Below are 20485 nucleotides of genomic sequence, written 5' to 3' on the forward strand. Positions count from 1 at the left end.
GGTGCCATATATGTGATTGAACTGAGTTGCAGAAAGAGAGTTTTTGCTTTTAGAGAAGAAGAGAGTTAGAGAAATTGTGGCGATCCAAAATCCGGGGTCAGGAATCTCGGAGGCCACGCCATCTAAATTATTACAACCACACCAATCACATTACAATATATAAATACTCACGCTTCAAGACCCCATACTTATCACACACACATACACACACAGGTTATTGTCTTGGAAATGAACCATCATATCTGGAGTAATTTCAACCATCAAGTGATTATTATTACAACCCAAAAGTGATTTAGTCTTACCGGGGAGTAACCTTTAAGTAAGGCTAGTCCTCCGGCCAAATATACGTTTCTTGTTTATTACCTTACATAAGTCATACTTATAAATAGGCCGAAATAAAAATAACTGAAAACTAATCCATCTTATTCGGACTACCTGTGGTACAACACCAAACAATCTACGGAACAGCTGGCCATTTCCTACCCGTTTCTTGGTTGTGGTTCTCATGGTAGACATCTTGATTCACTGTTGTGTTGTGTCAATTTAAGAAAACAAGTGTGAGCTATAATTCCCAGCATAATAATGTACAGTATGAAAATGACTGTATGATAACTTATGTAAAACATCATCTATGATAATTATGTTTTATTCGAAAATAATTTTCCTTGGTGATACACACCTTCTTATGAAACCAATTCTTTTAAGGGATTTTAATATCATGTGAATACCTTGATAGTAATCCCGGCACCTAGGCTTGGGTTACGGTATTCCAATTGGAAGAATTAGGACATTCGTTGGAGCCACCGCATATGATGATCAGTCGTACTGCGATAAAAGTAACCTTTTCTACTAGTAGAAGGACGACACCTTCGTATCCCGGTTATCACCCTTGCCGCATATGTAATATCCCATATTTTCAAATATTATTATTATTATTTGGAATTGTTTATGTGATTTTATATGAATTTTGGTAAATTATCTGATAATTGGAATTGATGTTTAGATGTCTATATGTGATATTCCTTGAGTATTCTAATTTTTATATGTTCAGAATAAAATATAGATAATTGTGATATTTTTCTGGTAATTTTTGGATTTTTATGTGATTTTATAATAATTTATATATTTATTAATTATTTTCTGAATAATTATAAAACTATTTTATAAAGCCGGGAATCCTTCAACTTCAACTGTTTTTGCATTTTTACAACCCGAAACTCTTCCGAAAACTCCTTCCTAACCTAATCTGGTAATTCCGGACATTTTTCATGTTTTGACTTTTTCGATCCGGATTACGGTTTGACCCGTGCACGGCCCGGCGCAAGATTTTCGGTACGATAACCATTTCGATAAATCAACAAAACCCGTATTCTCGAGAGTCGGGATATTTTTACATTATTTTCGTATATGGTGTTTTATGAAAAGCCCGGTTTTGATAATTATCCAAATCTGGTATTAAATTGTATCGTTATATAGTTACTTAGCGGCTAAGTAATCTATTTTCGGATCCAATGTGTAAATGTGATTCTGAATTATTAAATATAATATGTGTATGGGTTCAGTTAGCCGGATATTATTTTATTACTAGTCATATGTGATTATTGGTGTTCGAGGATAATTGTGTAATTAGTTGTGAAGTTAGGTTGTTTTGTTTTTTGTATTTAAAGGTGATTTTATTCAAGATTTATTTTCATAAATATGGGGATTATCTCTAAAATATTTTTATGACTTCATAATTTTATTAATTATTATTAGGAATTTTTAAAATTGAGAAATCAATATTTTATTGATTATTTACCCTTAAATGATTTTCTGATTGTATTTATTTGTAAAATCCGTATTAAATCCAGAAAAGTTTCAAAAATTTTGAAACTCAAATTTATTTAAGTTTGGAATTTTTCGAGAATTTTAAAATTATTTCGGGAATTTTTCCGATTAAATTCACCCGCACGTTTAGTCGTTAAATAGTTAAATGCGGGTATAAGTTGCGAAAAAAATGCTTTAAAAACTATGAAAATTTTATTTTGTTAGTTTTTAATTATTACGAAAATTTTAGAGTTTATTTGATAATTTTTCTGATTAATTTCACTTGCGAATTCGTATCTTTATTTTGATAATTGCGAGTCAAAATCAGGCTTGCAGTCAACAGGGAGAGAGGTGTTGAATTTTCAGGATATACACTTCCCTGTTCCCATCTCTCTCTCGTTTTTATCTCTCTCTCTCCTTTTTATCTCTCAAAATCTCTCCTGTATTCTCTCCCTTTCTCAAATCTCTTCCCCTCATCTCTCTATTTCTTCACCCTTCCCCTCCTCGTTTTTCCCTTGTTCTTCCCTTCCCACTGCATAATTTCTCCGGTTGTTTTCCGGTAATTGTTCTTCCGCCGCCGTGAATTTTCCGGTGAGCCGCCTTATATTTTTCCGGCTTGAATTTGTTTACAGTTGTGTTGTGTGTTTTGTGTGTTTGTTATACGGTTGCTGTGTTGCTCCCCTGTTCTGATTCATTCTTGCTTCCCGTTCTTTTCCGGTTGCCGCCGGTCCTTTTTCCGGTAAGGCGGCCGGAGCGTTGTGCTGCGCTTCCGCGCGTGTTCCTGTGTTGCCTTGTATTGTATTGTTGTTTATTGACCTGGTTATTGTGGGTTGAATTTAATTATTCTCTTTTGCAGGAAATTAAATTGATAAATATTCATGAAATGAATGATTCCGTGTAAGTTAAAAATTTAATTAATTGGTGAAATTCGCGTCAGGAAACCTGAATTCAATCGGGTACCCGTGAATTTTACCACCATCGGCGATGAGCCTCGGCGAGCCGATGGTGGACGGTGATGAATTATTTCTGAGTCCTACGATTTAAAACACAAAATACAATTTTAAAATACAAAATACGATTTAAAAATACAAATGATGAATAAAATTATAAAATACGGATTAAAACATAAAAATACGGATGATAACGATTAATAATTGTATTTAATTGGTATTGGTGAAATTGCGAATTGGCATTGTTAATTGAAGTTGGTGATTAGATTTTTGAATTGCGATTGACTGTGTTGTGATTGATTTGACGTCGGGATGTTCGACGGGTAGGCCGATAAACAAAGGAAACGCTGCCCGATTTTCAGGAAAGTAATTCCGAAAATACGGGAACGTAACCTGCGATTATTGGAGACGTCGAACGAGGATATATAATTAATTTTTTTTTATGAAACCTAATTACGTGTTGGGACAAGATATTTTTATAAATAAACCGTTCGTCCGTTTAATACGAAACGAACACCTCTAGACTCAGAAAAATATTCCGCTTTCAATAAAAATACTTTCGAGACCCAAATCCTTTTGTTTTGAAAGGTCGCTTGTTTTACAAGTCATTCTGAGTCAATTTTGATCGATAAATCATATTTTGACCCGATTTCAGTTTGAAACGTACCGAGTCAAGCCTTTTGACAAACCGAGTCATATGTGATATGAATTAGGTGATATAAGAGTTATTTGCTTATGTACTATATGAATTATGTGTGTATGTAGATCAAGAGTCTTGTGTTTGACTGTTTGAATTATATGTGGGCTATCGTATGGGTAGACGATAGGCTTTTGACGCATAGTTCGTCGAGTGATTATCGATTAGATGATTAAAGTTCTATATTTTAATTATAGATGCGGATCTCTCGAGTTGATCGGGACAAGACTTTGGATAAAGAATGAGATGAAATGGTATTGGATATCTGGCTTCTAGCAATCGCAGGAGTAGCATATCAGTAAAGTGTTGAAAAGCAGGACGATGATGCTTTGAGACAGAATGTCAGAATAGATGTGTCTTTGCGAGTGTGACTAACTACTAAAACCCAAAGGCAAGTATCCCTATCATCACTTATCGTTCAAGTCATATTTATTTTGAATCTTATCATGCAAGTATTGCTTTCCCTATTCAGTTCGTAATAGATAAATGTTTTACATATCGCTGAATTAAATAATTCTGTTATGCAAATACTCATCTACTATTCTATGTTCAGAATAGTTAAGTAATTTTACTTATCCCATTTAGCGGATTTATAAATGTTTTGGATTTTGAGAAAAATGATTTGGTTGCGAATATTCTCACTCAAGAATTGGGGGAATAAAATTATTTCGGGTGTCGATTATTATGACCCCATTTCAATAAAAGGTTTTAAGATTGGATCATAATTGCGTAAGTGACCGGGACGGACGGTCCAGCGGAGGGCTATTTCTAAGTGCCATATGGAATATTATGACACAATTTTTGCCACAGGCAGGTATATTTTTAGTACTCGTGTTTTGGGGGTCACGTTTCTACGAATCATGACCTTGTGCAATCACACGGGCTGATCAGCATGTGATAGTGCGTCCGTCGGAGAATGATCCTAATCTAAATTATCATATCGTTTTTGATATTCATAGAATAAATGATATATCAACTGTTTCTATTTTGAAATAATGGTGAAAAGCGGTTTTGATTCAGATTCTAATTTATGCTGATACTTACGTTGTTGTTAAATATCAAAGGTGGTATTAGTATAGATGATTGATGTTGACTTCAGTATGGGTGTTGTGAGCATCAAAGTTCGTATTGATATCCAATTTGATATGACAGCAAAATAAGTATTAATTTGAAGAGTTCGGTTTTGAATAAAGTTTATGATTCAATCCATAATCATTGTTTCTTGTTATTATTGTTTACGATATTTCTGTAAACACTATTTTACGAGTTTTATTCTCGTCAAGATTCAAAGTATTGCTGAAGCATTTCACTCAAAAATACCAAAATGGTTTTGAATACAATTAAGGAATCAATTCTGGGGTTCTTCAACTAAAATTTTATGATTCAACAATTATGATTTTAAATGTTCTGCTCTAATGCAGATGTCGATTTTATATCAAAACGACCCTATACATGCTATAAAGAACTTGCTGAGCATTTCTTTCGCTCATACTTTCCTGTTTTTTTTAAATTTAACCTCCAGTGAGGATTAGCTTGCGCTGTTTAGCTACATAATTCGAGGAAGCAAAGAAGAAGCTTTTCGAAGGTGGTTGGTCCAGGGTTTGCGGACCAGTGTAAGTTTTATTATGTAAAGTTGTTTATATTATATTATATTATAATTGTGTATTGTATTTGGGCCTAGTATACTTCTTTTCGAAGTTATACTAGCGGGTTAAGTTTTAAGGTTGAGAATTATTGAAAAGAGTTTTAAAAGAAAGTGAAAAATTTATTTGTGGAATTTGGATATCTTGTTTCTAAAACTGTAACCTGAAAAGATCTTGGATTAGTTTGGGGTCATAGATGCTAAATATCTTCCGCTGGCATTTGTTTATTGATTAAACATGTTAATTTGGATTGAGGTTTCATAGTGACGACTAAATCCCTTGACCCCGGATTTGGGGGTGTTACAGCATACGGGCTATGTGTCCTCATTTTGGGTATACACACACTTCACAGGTCCTTAGGTACATATTGTACCGTCTCCTACGGTACCAGTAGTCTATCCAATACATGAAGTACTTGGATCCTACCCATCCCTTGTCCTTTAGGAAATCCTATCATATCTCGAGAATTCGAACCACATCGAAGTTTCCCCCAAGCGTTTTGCTTGTTGGAAAGGCATAACTTTACTTTATATATACATATGTACTTCCGAAGATTTCGGAGGAAGTACTAGGGATGTGGGTTGACCGTTGTCAACAGATAATTAAATAAGGGGGAAAAAGTTTCTCCTTGAAACTATATTCAAAATACTAAATAAGTCGGGATAATATTCTCCAACGATCTTAAATTATTTGAATTATCTTCGAAATCAGAAAGTAGTTTAAATCCGGTCCCATGATTTTTAAATCAATGATAACCCTTTAATAAATAAATAAATAATATTCGATAAATAATCAAACCTTGAATGAGTTTACTCTCTAAAAGAATATTTAAAATAATCTTCCTCTACTAATTTATGTCTACAGAGTTAATAATCTTTAATAATTAATCAGGTTTGAAATAAATAATTGTTGGGGTATACTACTCCCATGATAAAAGAATATGTACATAATATTTATTATTCGAACAATAAAATATAGTTGAGGGAATATGATCGTTAGGAAATCGTTTTAATAAAAGTTCGAGCTATTTTTAATGTCTCGTAAGTGGACGTTGAGTCCCTTTAAAACGTACTATTATGGACTTATAACCATCCTATAAAATCACCGAGATGATTCCTGGGTTTTTATCTTAAATCCCGACCGACTCTCGGTCTTATATAATATGTCACCCTTATAGCGGAATAAACATTTCACGATATATACTTATCGTACAACATCGCTAAATTATGCAAAAATTCAACAACTATGTATCATGGCAAGCATGGTATTTATGCAATGATAGTAAAACAATCCTTTCGCAACACAACAGTAAAATGGAGTTGGGTTCACAAACTTGCCTGGGTATCTCGAGGTGGAGGATGCTCTAGGTTCCGCTCGGAAATCTATAGCCATAAACACAATTCATTTCGTTAGATCCCGTTCTAATTTACGGTGACTCGCACTCATATGCTACTTATTATGCACCCTCTCAACTTATACTACCCTTATTATTCCTTTAAGTCATTATTCACATTATGATCACTTTATTTTTCTAAGTATCTTAGGTTCATTCTCATTATCGCCGTCGGCTCCGCTTATGGATTCTACGGTTTCTAATCTCGCGGTCTCGGCTCCGATATTTTTATAAAATTGAGAAATCATTATTTTCACTTGAAATTTTTATGTCAGTTAGGAAACTAAATATTTTACTCTCTGTAAAAATTTCATGATTTATGAACACATTTAAGTTGATCCTTTATATTTTCAAAATTCGTAATTCGTAGCAGTTTTTGTCGCGTAAATCACTTTTAGTAAAACGACCATAACTTTTGATCCGCAAATCGGAATCAAGTGATTCAAGCGCCTAAACGATCCTTATAACATTTTCTATCATAATCAAGGGTTATTTTTCAAGAAACTACAGTTTACAACTTCGGGACTTTCTGCAGAAACTTAAAGTTACGATTTGTTGGTTTTAACGGAGTTACGTTTACGATCGGGGTTTCGTTTACGCCCTAACTCTTAACACAACCACCAACAATCATCAGCACACAAAATCCTCTCAATAAGGTCATGTTCTTAAGGCAACAACAATCAACATTAAATCTACTTAACTTAAAAACCAAGATTTCATCAATACCACTCATTGAACTAGGTTTACTACCACATACTAAATGGATCTTAAAATGAATCTTAAATCAAGTTGGGCCAAAGATTTTTACCTTTCTCGAAAGCTTGAGATGTGTTCTTGAGGATGGTGGAGGCTTGGAAGTGCTTGGTATGATTTTTGGAACCTAAAACCACCATTGAAATCAAGAAACCAAAGAGAGGTTACTATTCATACTATTCACTAGTGACTTTCTTGATTTTATTTCACCCATCAAACCTTGATAAAAAGAGATAAAAGAATTTTCTTAACTTAGTTTAATTGCTAGGAAGCTTGGGAATTAATGGGATGATTTTACCATGGCTTGAACTTGAGTTTTGATTTTTGAATTCCTCCCCATTTTTGAAATTGCCGAATGAAAGAAGTGAAGGGGTGGGGGGTATTTATGCTTGCTTCTCTTGGTTGCTTCTAGAAAATGGGGTGTGATATCTTCCACTTGATTTTTATTCTTCTGGGTTGAATCCTAGGTTTATTCTTGTTGCAAATCTTGGGGATAAAATCTAAGTAACTTACTAGGTTACAAGCTAACTACATGGGTTAGCTTCCTTAGCACACTATTTTTCTAGCTAGCTTGATCATCCTATGGTTAGCTCACCATTTGATGAAGTAACCATGGTTACTTTCTTACCATGGTTTAGTTAGTGCGTTACGTTTATTTAATCGTTTACGCGTTCGCTCGGTCACTTAAACGTTTTCGTAATACTTACTCGTAAATGGTTCGGGACGTAATTCCTTTAGTATTTATTCCTTATATTTTTAATTATCATACTTGAATATAAATCTGTAGGGTTTTAATCTCATAATTATATTGTGATCCCCGTAATCCTTGATGAGTCGTAAATATGGTCATTTTTCAAAGTTCGTTTTCTTCGAAAACTAATAGCGTTTACACACATTCATTTAGTACGTATAATCGTAATATCAACTCCGAAACTCATTTCCTCATGTACTACATAGTGTGGCTAAAACATTTTTCCCGTCCGTCAGGATTACTATTCATTAAACGTTTTACAAAGTCTCAAAAATTCGAGATATTACAGTCTTCCCCTCTAACAAGGATTCCGTCCCGGAATCAATTAGAAAATAAGTGGGGATATCTATTCCTCATGGCGTCTTCAAGTTCCCAAGTTGACTCTTCGACATTTTGATTTCTCCATAAGATCCTAACCAGCTTCACAGTCTTGTTCCTCAGCACTTGTTCTTTTTGGTCCATTATCCTTATTGGTTGCTCGATGTAGGTCAGGACTGGTTGTAAATCTACCTGCTCGTATTCTATTACATGTTGTGCATCTGCATGGTACTTCCTTAACATGGACACGTGGAACACGTTGTGCACTTGTTGCAAATTAGGAGGCAAGGTGAGCTCGTAAGCTAGAGGTCCTATTCTCCTTAAAATTTCAAAGGGTCCTATGAATCTGGGACTCAGCTTCCCTTTCTTCCTGAATCTCATCACTCCTTTCCACGGGGATACCTTCAATAGCACCGAATCTCCTACTTCATATTCCCTATCCTTCCTGGTCTGGTTGGCGTACTTCTTTTGTCTGTCCTGGGCTGCTACCAGTCTTTTCCTACCATTTCCATGGTCTGCTGGACTAACTTTGGTCCTAATATCTTCTTGTGTTCTCCAACTTTGTCCCAACACAGGGGAGAGCGACATCTTCTTCCGTAAAGAGCTTCATACGGGGGCATTCCTATGCTAGCGTGATAGCTATTGTTGTAAGCAAATTCGATCAGGGGTAAATGGTCATCCCAATTTCCTTTGAAATCAATGGCACACACTCGTAGCATATCTTTTAGGGTCTGAATAGTCCTTTCGCTTTGTCCATCAGCATGGGGGTGGTAAGCGGTACTCATGTTTAGTCTGGTGCCTACGCATTCCTGGAAGCTTCTCCAAAATCGGGAATTAAACCTTGGGTCTCTATCTGACACTATGGCTACCGGAACGCCGTGTCTAACTACAATTTCCTTCAAGTAAATATCCACCAACTTGTCTATGTGTATCTTTCATTGATTGGTAGGAAGTGTGCGGACTTGGTCAATCTATCTATGATAACCCATATGTCATCGTGATTGGTCTTTGTTCTTGGTAAGCCTGTCACAAAATCCATGGCTATATGCTCCCATTTCCATTCCGGAATTTTCAGGGGCCGTAATAGTCCACTAGGTCGCTGGTGTTCAGCCTTCACTCTCTGGCATGTCAAGCACTTGCTGAACCACTCTGCTACTTCTCTCTTCATGTTAGACCACCAATAATATTCCTTAAGGTCACAGTACATTTTCGTACTTTCTGGGTGGATTAAATATCTAGAGATGTGCCTTTCGTGCAGCAGCTTATCCTTTAGCTCTTGCACATTTGGAATCCAAATTCGGGACGCATACCTCATGATCCCTTTCTCGTCCTTCTCGCATCTCACTTCTTCACCGGTCAATGTTCCTCTTTCTTCACTCATCTTCTTTTCCTGACATACTCGTATCTTTTCAGTCAGCTCTGGAACTAGCTTAATCTCAAATAATCCTTTCGTTCCCTTACCGGTCATTCTCACGTCAATTTCCATATTCTCAAATTCTTTAATTAACTCCTCCGATGTCATTATCATCTTGAGTCTTTCCTTCCTACTAAGGGCGTTAGCCACCACATTGGCTTTACCAGGGTGATACAAAATTTCACAGTCGTAGTCTTTTATCAACTCTAACCATCTCCTCTGTCTCATATTAAGTTTCTTCTGAGTGAAAAATATATTTGAGGCTTTTATTGGTCAGTGCAGATCTCACATTTCTCACCGTACAGGTAGTGTCTCCAATTTTTTAGGGCAAACACTATGGCTGCTAATTCTAGATCATGCATAGGGTATCTGCTCTCATATTCCTTCAATTATCGAGAGGCATATGCTATAACTTTGTCGTGCTGCATCAGTACACATCCTAATCCTTTAAGCGATGCGTCGCTGTATATCACAAACTCTCCCTTTCCATCGGGAAGAGGGAGCATTGGTGCTGACACCATCCTCCTTTTCAGCTCTTGAAAACTTTCTTCATATTTCTCTGTCCATACAAACTATTTTGTCTTCCGGGTAAGTCTATTCAGTGGACCGGCTATCTTAGCAAAATCTTGCACGAACCTTCGGTAATATCTTGCTAAACCCACAAAACTCCTAACCTCTGTTGGGGTAGTTGGTCTTTCCCAATTGGATACCGCCTCTATTTTGGCAGGGTCAACTAAAACTCCTTTGCTACTCACTCCATGTCCTAAAAACTGAACTTCTCTCAACCAAAACTCGCACTTTGAGAACTTGGCATATAATTTCTCATTCCTCAAGATTTCTAAGACCATCCTCAAATGTTCTGCATGTTCTTGCTCTGTCTTTGAGTAGATCAGAATATCATCTATAAAAACTATCACATATATATCCAGGTACTTTTTGAACACTCAGTTCATCAAATCCATAAAGGCTACGGGTGCATTGGTTAACCCAAATGACATGACTAAGAACTCATAGTGCCCATACTTAGTGTGAGAAGCAGTCTTTGGTATATCTTCCGGTTTGATTTTCAACTGGTGATATCCTGTTCTCAAATCTATTTTGGAAAAATGTACAGCTCCCTTGAGTTGGTCGAATAGGTCATCAATTATGGGGAGAGGGTACCTATTCTTAATAGTTAGCTTATTCAGCTCTCGATAATCTATGCATAATCTCATACTGCCGTCCTTTTTCTTTGCAAACAGTACTGGCGCTCCCCATGGTGACACACTGGGTCTTATCATTCCATTATTTAATAACTCTTGCAGTTGAGAAGCTAGTTCCTTCATCTCAACCGGGACTAGCCTATATGGGGCCTTGGATACTGGTGTCGTTTCTGGTGTTATTTCTATAGTGAACTCTATTTTTCGGTCTGGTGGCAACCCTGGTAAGTTCTCTGGAAATACATCCTCGAATTCGTTTACTACGGGTATGTCCTATATATTAGGGAATTCCTTTTTGGTATCTACCACATAAGCCAAATAGGCCTCGTTACCTTTCCTTAACAATCTTTTTGCCTGTAGCATGGTTAGAAATTTCTGGTTCTGTCGTTGACCTTTAAACACTACTTCTTTTTCATTCTGCACTCTTATCTTTACTCTCTTCTGTTCACAATCTATTTACGCTCCGTTACTGGATAACCAATCCATTCCTAAGATTACATCAAATTCTCCTAACGCGAATGGGATTAGGTCAACTTCGAAGACTTTCCCTTGTAATTTCAACTTGCACTTAGGGTGTACTTGATTTACAGGAATTATTTCTTTGTTTGCTATTTCCACTTGTAATATCTCGTGTAAAGGTATGGCATTAAGTTTTAACTTTTTAGAAAAATCTTGAGATATAAAAGATTTGGTTGCTCCAAAGTCAAATAGGATATTTGCATTTTCGGAATTTAACAAAAGGGTACCTGCTATCACATCAGTATTTCGAACAGCATCCTGAACAGTCATGTTGAAGGTCCTAGCAGCTGGGGGTCGGTTGGATGCAGCTCTGCTCATACCTGAGACTGGGGGCTTCATTATCAGGCAATCCTTCCTCATATGTCCTACTTTCCCACATTGGAAGCACGTCTTGCTATATTGGGGACAGTTGTTGCAAGGTGTCCGGGTTGGTCGCACCTGTAACATTTCAGAGGGGCTCTTGCCTGGTTGCATATCCCAAGGTGTCTTCTCTTACAGGTCTGGAACTCTGGTATTGGGGCGCGGGGTTGACTATGAAATGTTGCCCTAGATTGTCCGCCGCCCTGGCCAACATTCTCGCTTGGGGCCTTTCTGAATCCGGGGCCTCGCGCAGGTTGGGACACCGCTCCCCTGACGAACCTGCTTGGAAGGCTCCTGTTCCCGGTTCCTATTCCTTGGCTTCCTATCTTCTTTTTCCTATTTTCCTTTTCCTTCACACTCTGCTCACTGCCATCTTCAACAATCGAGACTTTCTGCAGTAAGGTGGTATAGTCTGTCAGCTCTAACAATGCCACTCAGTTTTGGATCCATTATTTCAGACCAAGCTGAAACCTTCGCGCTTTCTTCTCTTCGGTATTCACAAATTCAGGCACAAATCTCGACAACTCAGTAAATTTGGCCTCATATTCTGCTACAATCATCTTATCCTGTTTCAACTCCAGAAACTTAATCTCCATCTGGGTCTCCATAAATCTAGAAAAATACTTGTCTAAGAACAGTCGGGTAAATCTATCCCATGGAACCACATCATCGGTCTCTAGGTTTCGTTTGGACTCCCACCAGTAGTTAGCTTCTCCTTTCAATATGTAAGACGTGAAAATGGTCTTGTGTCGTTTCTCAACACTTAGTATCTCGAAGGACTTTTTATCTCTTTGAGCCAGGCCCGTGCTTCCACGGGGTCGGCAGATCCTAGAAACTTTGGGGGTTTGAGAGATTTGAAGGCCCTAAAGGCAGTAGATGCAGTCTGTTGGGCAGCATGTGGTTGTGGTGGAATAGGATGTTGGTTCATATTTGCTCTTAGCAGTTCCATAAATTCATTCATGGGGTTTCCTCCCTGATGGATATCCTCAGCCTCTTCTTCTACATATTCTTCCTCATCGTATTCATTATAGTCTAAGTCATCCTCATTGTCTTCATTTATTACAGGGTCATGTTCATTCCGTTATTGGTTAACAGATTCTGCGGGCTGTGCCCTGGTTCCTCTTCTACGGGGTGGCATTGTTCTGATAATGAAAATTGGTCAATATGGTTGTAATTATGACAGTTGGATTATTTTATTCATATGTAAGCATGCCATTTATTATCTAGCATGTTTTTATAAAGTGCAATATTATGGACATCAATTTCTTAATAACTGCTTAGATATATATTTCATAAGGTCTCCCACTTATATCTGGGAGATGAAACAACTAGCTGAGTTCATACATGCCTGATTACAACACATTGCTACCTGTCCTGAATACTGAAATGAAAATACATAAGTCGTGTACCCTGAAGGGCTAGGAATGCTATCTACTACTAGTTATCCTATCAAAATTGGTGACAGGTCAGCCAGCCTTCTTCAAGGTCTATATCTAGTCACTAGTCCCTCAGTCACTATCACTGCGTGTGAGGTCCCACACCCTCCTCATCGCTCCTGCCAACATCAGCTCTGCATCAACTACCGGGATGTATCCTCCAATCGCTGTCATCCTCATCTGAACCCTGGTACGTAGCTCGATCCCATCGATCTCTCTGCGGACTATGGCTGGGGAAGCAGCTCTGAAATCTCCTGCATATCCTAGTCGGGTGGCTCTCTCAGCTGTCAGTGCCTGGCGTAACTCCACAATGTGAGCAGATGCCGCAGTGATCTCAGCATTAAGCTGAGCCACTATCCAGTCATGTACAGCTACATGTATTGTGGCGCCCTCCAAACCAGGGTCAGAAGTTTGGGGTCCACATACACACCTTGATTATAACCTGCATATAACAATAATAAAGATAATAATAATATATGCAGTGACCCTACTTACCAACCACCACGGACCGCAACAGGTTAAAGTATGCACACAAGCCAAACACACTAATATATTACAAACCGTTCAAATCCCAACTATTTCAAACTCAAACTAAGTATTAAACATTATTAAAAACTTTTACAAACTTAAATTATCCCAAAAGAAGCCTACTAGCTCAGCTTTCTCAACCTGAACCCCTAGCTCTCGCACTGGACTGGGGATCCTTGCTACTAACTGGTTCCTTTTTAACTGGAAAGAATATAAACAACATCGCATAAATGAGCTAACTAGCTCAGCAAGTCATAATGACAAAACTGAGAATAATGATCATCAGGTGAATATGATTATGATATCAAGTGAACAATGGATTATGATTTAGAATTGGATATTATACTTTTAATTTAAAAACCAAGGTTAGGTTGCAGATCAGTCAAGCACTAATCAATGATATATTATTTATAAAGAAGTCTCGGGTCATAAATAGGCTTTCTGGTATTTAAAATGATTTTTAAAACATTTTTCGGAATTAAAACGGGTCGTTGGATCAATTTCGGTATAATAAACAGGGTTCGGTGGGCCAATTCTGGCTCCGAAATAATTTTAGAATAATTATCGAGCCTTTGAAATAATTTAGAATAATATTTTAAAGCTCGAAACAATTTTTCAGAATTTTTAAATCATTTGTAAATAATTAAATCTAATTAAATAATTAAATAAAATCAATTAATAATTAATTAAATCAATTAATCAATTAATTTTCGAATTAATTGACCAATTAATCAATTATAAATTAACTGAAATTAATTAACTAATTAATTTAGATTTATTTGTGAGTTAAAAATAATTTTCAGAATTAAAATAATAATTTTTAGAATTTTCAGAAATTAAAAATGAATTTTTATAATAAAAATAAATAGGAAATATGATTTTTAAACATTTTATAAACAGGAATCCTAAATTTGCAAAGTCTGGAAACTTCAGGGACCTAACTGTATCGTCCCCAAAAGTCCAGGGACCAAACTGCAATTTTTACACCCCGTCGCCGGAAAACACAGAGGTGGCCGGAGAACACGTTCCCGACGTCCTCACCCCACCAACACCTCCAGATCACATCTACACAACACCAGGAATACAACCATGCAATCAATTCATCCTAACAATCCCTGAGTTGGCCGGAATTTGGCCGTGAAATTTTCCAGTTTCCGGCGAACATCGGAAAACTTCAAAACACAACTCCCTTCTCTACAGACCTTGTTGGTTCATGAAACTTATATGACTAGATTGCAAATTTCACAGAGAACACAACCCACTATAACACAACATCAATCTATCACAGAATAAGAAACCCCCAAATTTCAATTAAGAACATTCATACGGGTTATAAACCCTAATTTTAAAATTCGAAAATCAAACTCAAATTTGAACATGTTATTGAACTCCAAATCAGACGTATGACATATGAAAATCATCAGGAAAACAAGCTCTACAACATGCAATCATCAAATCATACAAACAATCATCCGAACAAAAATTCATATTTTTAATAAAATAAATTTGAAAATAAATAAATTTTTAGAAAAATAACCTTGATTTCTGCAGTGAAACAAAGCTCAGAACCTGATAGAACACTTCAAATCCTTCGTTTTGGTTACTCAAGCTTTGAAAACAGAGATCGGTAACGCCTTCGTTTTGCTGTTTGATTCTTAGAACATTTTATGTAATTAGGGTTTTTCTCTGAAAATTATAGAATTAACTATCTGCAAATGACTTTTGATACGAAATAAAATACGGTAAAAGGCTATTTATAATTACGGAAAATTTGTATCCCGTTGGATCATTCCGGATATAAAACGATACGTTTATTTGTAAAAACTGATCCAAACGGTATCGGTTTTCGGGATAATTATCCAAATCAGTACAATTTGTACTGCGGTCTTGGTCTCAGCGCCTAGTTACACGTATTACGAAGTGATAATTGTGATAGTTTAATAAAAAGCTCCCGTTTATCGAAAATACGGGTTTTATTGATTTACCGAAACGAATATTGTATCGAAAATATTGCGCCGGGACCCGCGCAGGAGAAATTGTACGCCGGATCGAAAAAGTCGAAACATGGAAAATGCTCGAAATATTACAATTAGATTAGGAAGGAGTTCTCGAAAGAGTTTCGGGTTCCAAAAACGTAACAACGGGTGACGTCGGTTGGTTCCCGTTTTTATAAAATAGATTTTAATTACCCGGAAAAAGATTTTAGAAATTTCATATGATTCTAATAAATCCATTAACCAACATAAAAATAGTTAGGAAGATATGACAATTATCTATATTTTATTTTGGACATATAAAAATTAAAATACTCAATTAATATTATTTTTGAATATTCGAGTACAGATAACACTTAACGATTATCTCACAAAATAGATACTGAACACACATAATAATTATATAATAGCAAAAATAATTACACGATATATCCCGGATATTACATCCTTCCCCCCTTAAAAGGATTCTGTCCTCAGAATCTCTAAGAAAACAAATGAGGGTACTTTTCTCTCATATCACTTTCTAACTCCCAGGTTGACTCTTCAACCTTTGGGTTTCTCCACAACACTCTTACTAACTTTACCACTTTATTTCTCAATACTTTCTCTCTTTCCTCTAAAATCTTTATCGGATTCTCTACATATGATAAATCTGCTTGAAGTTCTATTGGTTCATATTCTATTACATGCCTGGAGTCTGGATTATATTTCTTAAGCATTGATATGTGAAAAACATTGTGAATGTGCTCCATGTGCGGAGGTAACGCCAACTCGTAAGCTACCTTGCCAATACGCTTTAGGATTTCAAAAGGTCCGACATATCTTGGGTTTAGCTTCTCTTTCTTCCCAAACCTCGTTAGTCCTTTCCACGGTGATACTTTCAATAATACCAAGCTTCCTTCTTTAAATTCCATGTATTTTCTTGACTGGTCTGCATATTTCCTCTGACGATCTTGTGCGGCTATTAATCTTTTCTGGATAATTTCAACAACTTCCTTTGTCTGCTGCACCAATTCAGGTCCGAGTATTTTGCGTTCTACTACTTCGTCCCAATATACTGGAGATCTACATTTGCGTCCATAAAGGGTTTCATAAGGTGGCATCCCAATACTGGCATGATAACTGTTGTTATAGGCAAACTCTACCAGGGGTAAATGCTCGTCCCAACTTCCTTTGAAATCAATAGCACAAACACGTAGCATGTCTTCGATTGTCTGGATCGTTCTTTCACTTTGGCCATCCGTTTGGGGGTGATAGGCTGTACTCATATTACATCTTGCTCCCAAACATTCTTGAAAACTCTTCCAAAATCTTGAATTAAATCTTGGATCTCGATCAGATACAATAGACACTGGAACTCCATGACGAACTACGATCTCTTTCAAGTACATATGAACTACCTTATCGAGCGAAAATCGTTCATTTATAGGCAAAAAATGAGCTGACTTAGTAAGTCTATCTACTATAACCCAAATGGCATCATGATTAGTCCTTGTCCTTGGTAATCTAACTATGAAATCCATTGTAATATGTTCCCACTTCCATTCTGAAATCTCCAATGGCTGTAGCAATCCGCTTGGTCTCTGATGCTCTGCTTTAACTCTCTGACAGGTATAGCATTTGCTAATCCATTCCGCAATTTCCCTCTTCATATCTGGCCACCAATAATTCTTCTTTAAATCTCTGTACATTTTGGTACTCCCTGGATGGATGGAATATCTTGAACTATGTGCCTCTTGTAAAATTTCATTTTTCAGCTCCGTTACTGGTGGAATCCAAATCCGTGAAGAAAACCTAAGAATACCTTGATCATCTTGTTGCGTACATAATTCCGCACCTACCAAACTATTTATATCTTGATCCATTACCTCTTTCTGGCATTTCTTTATTTTCTCCAATAACTCCGGTTGGAAAATCATACCGTACACTTTTGCTTCCTCAGGCTTGCAAATTCTAATCTCCAATTCCAATTTTTGAAATTCTTTATATATCTCTTCAGGTACGGATAACACATTTAACCTTTCCTTCCGACTTAATGCATCTGCTACAACGTTCGTCTTACCGGGATGATAATTAATCGAGCAATCATAATCCTTGATCAATTCTAACCATCTCCTTTGTCTCATATTAAGTTTTTTCTGGGTAAATATATATTTCAAACTTTTGTGATCCGTGAAAATCTCACACTTTTCTCCATACAAATAATGTCTCCAAATCTTCAAAGCGAAAACTATAGCTGCTAACTCCAAATCATGAGTAGGGTACTTCTGTTCGTGTGGTTTCAATTGCCTTGACGCATACGCATTCACCTTATCGTGCTGCATAAGAACACATCCTAATCCTTTGTAAGAAGCATCACTATAAATTACGAAATTCCCTTGATCGTCTGGAAGTGACAAAATAAGTGCTGTGATTAATCTCCGCTTTAATTCCTGAAAACTTTCTTCGCACTTGTCATTCCATATAAACTTTTCATTCTTTCGTGTAAGCTTTGTCAATGGTGTTGCAATTCTTGAGAAATTCTGAACGAATCGTCGATAATATCCTGCCAATCCCAAGAAACTTCTTACCTCAGTGGGTGTTCTCGGTCTTTCCCAATTCATAATTGCCTCGATCTTTGCCGGGTCCACTTTGATCCCTTCATTACTGACTATGTGTCCTAAGAACTGAACTTCCTGTAGCCAAAACTCACACTTCGACAATTTAGCATATAACTTCTTTTTCCTTAAAATCTCTAAAATTGTCCTTAAATGTTTCGCATGATCCTCCTCCGTCTTTGAATAGATCAAAATATCGTCTATAAATACTATAACGAACTTGTCCAAATATTCCTTGAAAATTCTATTCATCAGGTCCATAAACGCTGCTGGGGCGTTGGTCAATCCAAAAGACATTACTAGAAATTCATAATGCCCATACCTTGTTCTGAAAGCTGTCTTTGGTATATCTTCTGGTTTGATCTTCAGTTGATGATATCCCGATCTTAAATCGATTTTGGAGAAATACTTGGCTCCCTTTAATTGGTCAAACAAATCATCAATTCTGGGTAACGGATACTTATTCTTGATTGTCAACTTGTTGAGCTCCCTATAGTCGATGCACAGTCTCATGCTTCCATCCTTCTTCTTGACAAATAATACCGGTGCACCCCACGGGGATACGCTGGGTCTGATTACTCCTTTCTCTAACAGCTCTTGTAATTGCTTTGCTAACTCTTTCATTTCAACGGGCGCCATTCTATACGGGGCCTTGGATACTGGTTCGGTTCCAGGTGCTAAGTCGATTGCAAATTCAATTTCTCTATCTGGAGGAAGTCCTGGTAACTCGTCAGGAAACACGTCTGGAAATTCCATCACAACTGGAATATCTTCAAGTTTAGCTGGCTCCTAACTTCTGTCGATCACATATGCTACGAAATGCTCACATCCTTGTCATAGTAACTTCTTGGCTTGAATCATCGTTAAGAACTTCTTTACCTGCTTCTGTCCCTTGAATGTTACTATTCTTTCGTCTGGCGTTTTCACCATTACTTTCTTATTTCGACAATCTATCTGAGCATCATGCTTAGATAACCAATCCATCCCTAATATAACGTCAAATTCTCCTAACTTAAACGGTATAAAATCTACACAAAACTTACTACCAGAAATCTCAATCTCACAATTTCCACAAACTTGATTTACAGTTACACGTTCTTGATTTGCTAACTCCACAGTCATTATTTCATTTAAATACCCAACTGGATAATTTAACTTACTAACAAAATCTTGTGAAACAAACGATCGAGTTGCTCCCGAATCTATTAACACTTTGGCACATAAAGAATTTACATTAAGCGTACCTGCCACGACATCCGCATCCTGGATCGCATCCTTCACGGACATGTCAAAAGCTCTAGCCCTCGGAGTCTCATTCACTGTTGGGGTAGATCCCATAATCCTTAATGCATTACTGACTGGGGTTGGTGTCTTGCAATCCCTGGCCATATGTCCTGGCTTCCCACATTTAAAGCATGTAAATCCAATGGCTGGAACCTTCACTGCTGGATTCCGGATAGGCTGATCCTTATTTGTTGGCTCTCTTGCTGGCTGATTTCGGCACTCCCTCGAATAGTGCCCTTTCTGGTTGCATTTAAAACATACCACATTCAACTTGTTACAAACTCCCCCATGCTTCTTTCCACATACTTGACAATTTGGAAAAGTTAATCTCAATTGATTCGGATGATTCACATTAGCTGGACGATTGCCCTGGCCTCCGTCTCCTGCATTTTGTCTCCTGAAATTAAAACTTCTCCCTGGCTGAAACTTGCCCTTCTTAAAATTTGGAAACTTCCCTGTTTGTGACTGACCCTCACTTCCCTCAACTTTCCTTTTCTTGCTTTCCTTTTCTTTCTGGAACATCTCACTCTCTATCTCTGCGATCATAGCTTTCTGTACAACCCCGACATAGGTATCCAATTCAAAAATAGCTACCTTCCCTCTGATCCATGGCTTCAAGCCTTGCTGGAATCTCTTAGCTTTCTTTCTATTAGTATCAACATACGACGGCACATACCTTGACAATTCCTCCAACTTCCCCTCATAATCTGTTACCGACATGTTCCCTTGCTTTAATTCTAAAAACTTCAGCTCTATTTGATCCTGAACAAACTGAGGAAAATACTTTTCTAAAAATAATTCCTTAAACCTTTCCCAAGTAATAACATCTGTGTTTTCCAATGT

General features: G+C 37.0%; 1 protein-coding gene across 1 annotated transcript in view; it reads right to left on the reverse strand.

Moving 5' to 3' along the window:
- LOC141718495 (uncharacterized) overlaps window positions 1-20485 on the reverse strand; it is a 55730-nt gene that overhangs the window by 15911 nt on the left and 19334 nt on the right. Inside the window, exons 3-5 of the mRNA XM_074520878.1 lie at window positions 20237-20443; window positions 19306-19312; window positions 17871-19065 (exon numbers count right to left, since the gene is read on the reverse strand). Of these exons, the coding sequence (XP_074376979.1) occupies window positions 17871-19065; window positions 19306-19312; window positions 20237-20443 (1409 nt within the window). The remainder of the gene's footprint in view (window positions 1-17870; window positions 19066-19305; window positions 19313-20236; window positions 20444-20485) is intronic.

Source organism: Apium graveolens, chromosome 4 (assembly GCF_009905375.1).
Source record: "Apium graveolens cultivar Ventura chromosome 4, ASM990537v1, whole genome shotgun sequence".
Taxonomy (NCBI): Eukaryota; Viridiplantae; Streptophyta; class Magnoliopsida; order Apiales; family Apiaceae; genus Apium; species Apium graveolens.